The sequence below is a fragment of the Penaeus monodon genome, unplaced genomic scaffold, assembly GCF_015228065.2.
Source record: "Penaeus monodon isolate SGIC_2016 unplaced genomic scaffold, NSTDA_Pmon_1 PmonScaffold_172, whole genome shotgun sequence".
NCBI lineage: Eukaryota > Metazoa > Arthropoda > Malacostraca > Decapoda > Penaeidae > Penaeus > Penaeus monodon.
In genome coordinates this window covers 43892-50178 of record NW_023646595.1, presented here as the reverse complement: position 1 = coordinate 50178, position 6287 = coordinate 43892, and the positions used below count along the sequence as shown (strand labels likewise).

The following is a 6287-nucleotide window of genomic DNA, read 5'->3' as shown; positions in this document are numbered from 1 at the left end:
AAGAGTTGCAGTAGCTGCTGATATCAAGGCTATGTTTCACCAGGTAAAGGTCACCCCAAGGGATTGTGATGTTTAAGGTTCTTGTGGTGGCCAAAGGGGGATTTCTCTGCGAGGCCAAAAGTGTATCGCATGACTGTGCACTTATTTGGAGGTGTTTGGAGCCCCGCATGTGCGTCATTTGCTCTCCTAAGGACACTATCTAAAATCAAATTAGCAGATGTAAAAAAGGAACTTCTATGTAGATGACCTCTTGATGTCTGTTGAGAATGAAGCAATGGCCATTCACCAGGCAAAGCAGTTGAAGGACCACCTAAAACACAGTGGCTTTCACTTAACTAAGTGGATGTCAAACTCAAAAAGGGTTATTACTGCGATCCCACAGGATGACAGGAGTCCTCCTGTTAAAGATATTGATCTGACAAAACAGGACCTACCAACTGACAGAGCCTTGGGGGTCCTGTGGAGCCTAGAGAGTGATGTGCTTCAGATCAGAGTAACTGTACCGATCTCAAAAAGAGGTATGCTAAGCGTCATGGGGTCAGTATATGACCCGCTCGGCTTGTTAGCCCCATTCACGGTGAGAGCAAATATGATCTACCAAGAAGAAGTGAGACGTCAACGAGGATGGGATGAAGAGCTTAGCTCACAGAATTCCGTAAAATGGAATGCATGGCTCAGTGAACTAAGGGAATTGGAAGGCTTCTGTGTCAACAGGTGCATAGTGCCTATGAATCTTGGAAAAATCGGCAGTGTGCAGCTACATCATTTCTGTGATGCATCCACAAAGGCGTTTGCAGCCGCTTCTTACTTGAGGATACAAGATGTGTCGGGCATCACTCACTGTGCTCTCATGTTGACAAGAACAAGACTGGCTCCAATAAAGACAACCACCATCCCCAGACTGGAGTTGTCAGCAGCATTCCTGGCAGCCACATCAGATGCAAAATTGCGGAAGGAGCTCTCTTTGCCTATTGATGACTCCGTGTTCTGGACTGATAGTACTATTGTTCTGCAGTACATCAAAAATACCTCCCGTCGATTCCACACATTCGTTGCGAATCGAGTGGGGATTATACACAAAAATTCATCTCCCCAACAGTGGAGACATGTAAGATCAGAGCTCAACACATCTGATTCTGCTTCCAGAGGTCTATCAGCTATAGAGTTAATGCAAAGAAATGATTGGAAGGAAGGGCAGAATTTCTCCTCTTACCTGAAACCTCCTGGCCTCCTCCACCGGAACTTCCTGGGATTTCAAATGATGATCCTGAAGTTAAGAATATGACAGTATCATTTGCAGCTGGCGCAAGGAAAGTCGCACCTGTGGACCCACTGTTTGAGCGATATTCCTTGTGGTACAAGCTGCAGCGAATTGTAGCATGGCTACATAGATTCTGTTCAGCATGCAGAAAAAAGTGCTCATACCAGGACTCTAACCTCAGCGTTATGGAGATCCAAGCAGCAAGGATGGTTATCATCAGACAAGTGCAAATGACCTGCTTTGCTGAAGAGTTGGACATATTGAAGAGAAGAAAAAATTTGAAGGCAAGCCGCCTTTATCGTTTGGAACCCCACTTGGATGACCAGGGCATGTTACGTGTAGGTGGACAGAGAGTTGATGAATATATCAACCAGAATTCTAAAAGGCCGCTGATCTTACCGAAAGATCATCCTGTAACCGCCTTAATAGTTCAAGACATTCATGTGTTCCATGCGAGGCACTCTGGCAGAGAACACACCTTAGCAGAATTACGGAGGAAATATTTGATAGTGGCGGGTAGGCCCTTAGTCGACCGAATATTACGTAACTGTTTCACCTGCCGGAGAGTAAATTGCAAACCCCTGACTCAGAGGCAAGGAGATTTACCAATTGAGCGAGTTACACCGTGGCACCCCCCCTTTCTACCACACTGGAGTGGATTGTTTTGGCCCATTTCATGTAGTATGTAAAAGACACACAGAGAAGCGATTTGGTTGAGTCTTTACATGCTTCAGCACCAGGGCTGTCCATATTGAACCCTTAAAGCCTCTAGATGCTAGCACCTTTCTCAACGCACTTATGTGCTTTATAGCCCGTAGAGGAACCCCTATGAAGATCTACTCCGATAGAGGAACAAACTTCTTGAGAGCTGAAAAGGAGCTCCGAGGAACAGTTCATGCCTGGTCTAGGAACAAGTCCATTGATGACACATGTAAACAGAGGGGCATTGAGTGGGTTTTCCAACCCCCTGCAGCATCCCACATGGGAGGCGTGTGGGAACGGCAGATTCAAACCATACGGAAGATTCTCTCTTCGATCATAGGCATGCAGAGAATAGATGATGATCGACTACGAACCTTATTTTGCGAAGTAGAAGCCACAATGAACAGCCACCCTCTTACCGCGATCCCGGGCGATGTCACAGAACCAGAAGCTTTGACCCCTAACCATGCCCTGAGGATGAGTGTAGGAGATGGTATCCAGGTGCAGACAGATGACAATGCTTCACTTCACAACACATATGGGCGAGCCTGGATCCATGCACAAGTCCTAGCAGATAGGTTCTGGAGAAGATGGAAAGCTGAATACCTGAACACATTGAGGATGAGACAGAAACAGTTGAAGCCATCCAGAAATCTTCAGGAAGGAGACCTTGTCCTCATTGTCGAACAACATACTCCCAGGAATCAGTGGAGGCTAGGGAGGGTGATGGAGGCTATAGCCGGTGAAGATGGCCTCGTGAGAAAGGCCAAAGTCCGGACTAGTTCTGGAATCCTCGTCAGACCCATAGTGAAGTTATGCCTCTTAGAAGCATCATTATCCTACCGGGTTTATTTGGTTGCTCCACAGTGGAGCAAAGGGGGGAGTGTAGCCGCCGCTGGTAAATCACATACTTCATATTATGGTGTATCATATATTCTGTATATCTCTTATTCTGTAACACTACAATCGGAGAGGCTGTATTGTATAAAATTCCTCTTCTGTGTCACAACCTCCTCGAGAAGGCCTAGTCGGTTGTGACCGCCGGGTCAACACATGGTCCATATCAGCCATAAAAGCTTGACCTGTCAGAACTTGTTTGTGTGAGGGGTCGTTCCCTAGGAAGTGATGGTGGCTCTTCATGTGATCGATGCTGGGAGATAGTGGGATCGTGACCCAACTAATGTATAACATATGAAATAGAATGTTACTTGACGTCGTAGCATATGTATGTTTAAAGGGTGAGGGCAGTTCGAGGACAACCTCCGTGCCGTCAAGACGCCCAAAGAATACTGGAATCAGCTGATATTCTGACTGTTCCCGCAATGCGTATGTATCTAATGTTGTAGGAAGTTCCTTATCTTATAATCTAATATATGTTGTTATTAGTGGTTTTATGTATTGTATGCACATTCCTATAATCGATGTATTAATTAACAGGTTTGACCGCTACTGAATAAATCTTAAGCGAGTGCTACGCAGTGGTATCAGTCATCAAACACCCAACGAAAAATCATAGGCGTTCTACGGCGGCCATAATATATATATATATATATATATATATATATATTATATATATAATATATATATATATATATATATATATATAGATTATATATATAATATAATATATATATAATATATATATATATATATATATATATATAAATATATGGGTGTGTGTATTTGTATATATTATATGTATATATTATATATATATATATTTATATATATATATGTATGTATATATATATTATATATGCATATATATGTGTTGTGTGTGTGTGTGTGTGTGTGTGTGGTGTGTGTGTGTTGTGTGTGTGTGTGTGTGTGTGTGTGTGTGTGTGTGTGTGTATATGTGTATGTGTATGTGTGTATAAGCATATATATATATATATTAATATATATATATATAATATATATATATATATTATATATATATATATATATATATATATATATATATATATATATATATACATACGTATGTACATGTATATATACTATGTGTGTGCATATATATGTGTATATACATATTATATATGTATATATATATATATATATATATTATATATATATATATATATATATATGTGGTGTGTGTGTGTGTTGTGTGTGTGCGTGTGTGTGTGTGTGTGTGTGTGGGTGGTGTGTGTGTGTATAATTATATATATATAATATATAATATATATATATATATATATATATATATATATATATATATATATATATATATATATATATATATATATATATACATACATATACATGCGCGCACACACACACACACACACCCACACACACACCACACACACACACACACACACACACACAACACACGCACACACACACACACACACACACTATATGGTCTCTAATTTGAATTATACTAGAATACCACTATATTATCTGGCAGGTCCAGAGGAAAACTCAGTACCTGTTTCTCAGCTTTATTGAGGGAACAGACACGTAGATTAAAATGGATCTTGACGCGGTAGGCGTGGCGGAGGCGGCGTGAGCTCCTACGGGCTGAGGGGGAAGGTGTTCGTGGTTCAAGAAACGGACTCGGACTGACTCCTTCGGGTATTTCTGGGTCGCTTCCAGCCTAGGGCGTGGGGACACAGCTGTTATCCTCGGCTACCCCCTCCAGGCGTTTTTCGTTATCGCCGAAGGTGAGGTCATGACCCAGGAGGTCATCAGCTGCCTAGCCGGCTCTCTTGATTAATTGATGTCACCCCGGCTCAGGCAGATTTCACTACCTGTAGACGGTCCCCGACATGGTCATTCCTGAGAGCGGAAACTACAGCACTACGAGCCGTTAATCAATAAGCCGATGTTTTTTTTTTTTTTTTTTTTTTTTTTTTTTTTTGATAGACCGGAATGATCAAGGCAATCCGCAAGGATCTACTGAACCTCGAGCGTTCCGATAAAAGGATAGAGTAAGAAGAGCAACTACATATACAAGTACTCAGTGCCTATGGACAGTGCTGTTGTACAATGATAGGTCTGTGATATGGGGGACACGAGGAAGCACGCTCGATGGCCTTACTACCAATACAATCCTCCTCCTTGTGCATCCAATATGCTTTCGCATAGCACGTGCCAAACACTAATAAGAGGAGCAACATGCCTAATAAGGTAACATAGACAGGATAAATGAAGTTTATGTGAAAGTCTGACATCAACCCGACGTCCGCGTCCTGAACCTTACTAACGAGCCGTAGATGCAGCTCGGGATCGTGACGTTGAATTGTCGGGCAAGGTTAGGAGCGCCGGCCTAATTGCTATAGGGTCTGCAGCGACATCCGTAACGAAGGACTTGATTGCCAGAACTCTTAATGACAGAGAACGCAACCCACAGTGATGAGGCAGGATAAAGGTTCTCTGCAGTAACCTATCTGGCTGAAGCTCCTCGCAAGCAATTGTGGTGGCCGTTGATTGATAGAAATAGATCAGTGTCGCCTGCGAAAGACTGAGCATGAAAGGCGAGAGTTGATCACCTCCTCGAAGGAACAGAGTGAGGTGATCAGGCCACCTGAAACAAGAGCACGAACACAAGATGGAATCTGAAGAGATGAAGGTAAAGGTGAAGAAAAGCACACGAAAGTGTCCTTGGTAGGCCTCAAACAGGAGTCTAAGAAGTCAGAGGAAGGTAAAGATAGATCATGACCTCCTAACTCTAAGAATAAATGTGTGAGGCACGTGAACCATGTAATATGAACTGTTTGTTTTGTGTACGCGGTACGCACTAAAGATAGTAGAAGGACGCACTGGAATAATAACAGACAGCCCAGAGGCAGTGAGGAAAGACCTCAGGCTAGCGTAAAACCGAGTGCTTTGTCTTAAAGGGAAAAGAGTCTTGACAGGAAATGAAGATTCCCTCTTAAGTATCGTGCCCATGTCAACAGGCGAAATCACTGTGCTCTAATATGAAAAAACTGTTAAAGTTAATGAGGTAAGATGAGAAACCTTGTTTACTGTGCCTACAATCTGACCGACTTTACCTCGCACAGCCTTAAAATCAGAAGCTAATTGCTGAACGTTGTTCTCAAGCGTGTTGACAGCATGAGCAGACGAATCGAAACTGTGATCTACAGACGATAAGCTTTCCTTATACCTCCTGAATTCGAATGTAAGAGTGTCGTCATCCACAACTCCGAAAAGTACGTGCACAATATTGCCAACAAAATTGAATAATCCTCGGCAGACCCTACCTGTAGGATTGAGAGGCCCTACGAAAGAATTCAACTCTGCAATCGTTGATGATAAGATACGATTGAATAGGCGAATGTCATGTGCATCAAGAGGAGGATCTATGGTAAGGTTG

At 42.5% G+C, this 6287-nt stretch overlaps 2 protein-coding genes across 2 annotated transcripts; both read left to right on the top strand.

The window, feature by feature from the left end:
* Positions 1-253: 253 nt before the first annotated feature.
* LOC119569619 lies at positions 254-1285 on the top strand. Its single transcript, XM_037917692.1, has one exon. The coding sequence runs from the start codon at positions 254-256 to the stop codon at positions 1283-1285; it is 1032 nt and encodes a 343-aa protein (XP_037773620.1).
* Positions 1282-4782, top strand: LOC119569618. Its single transcript, XM_037917691.1, has 4 exons — positions 1282-1853; positions 1996-2527; positions 2624-2809; positions 4726-4782. The coding sequence occupies exons 1-4, from the start codon at positions 1282-1284 to the stop codon at positions 4780-4782; spliced, it is 1347 nt and encodes a 448-aa protein (XP_037773619.1).
* Positions 4783-6287: the final 1505 nt, after the last annotated feature.

Excerpts from the sequence above, each read along its gene's own strand:
- LOC119569619 (XM_037917692.1), top strand. The coding sequence starts at position 254 with ATGTCTGTTGAGAATGAAGCAATGGCCATTCACCAGGCAAAGCAGTTG.
- LOC119569618 (XM_037917691.1), top strand. The coding sequence starts at position 1,282 with ATGACAGTATCATTTGCAGCTGGCGCAAGGAAAGTCGCACCTGTGGAC. Across the intron at positions 1,854-1,995 it reads TGCAAACCCCTGACTCAGAG|CACCAGGGCTGTCCATATTG; the intron begins GCAAGGAGATTT and ends TACATGCTTCAG. Across the intron at positions 2,810-4,725 it reads AAGCATCATTATCCTACCGG|ACGGTCCCCGACATGGTCAT; the intron begins GTTTATTTGGTT and ends CACTACCTGTAG.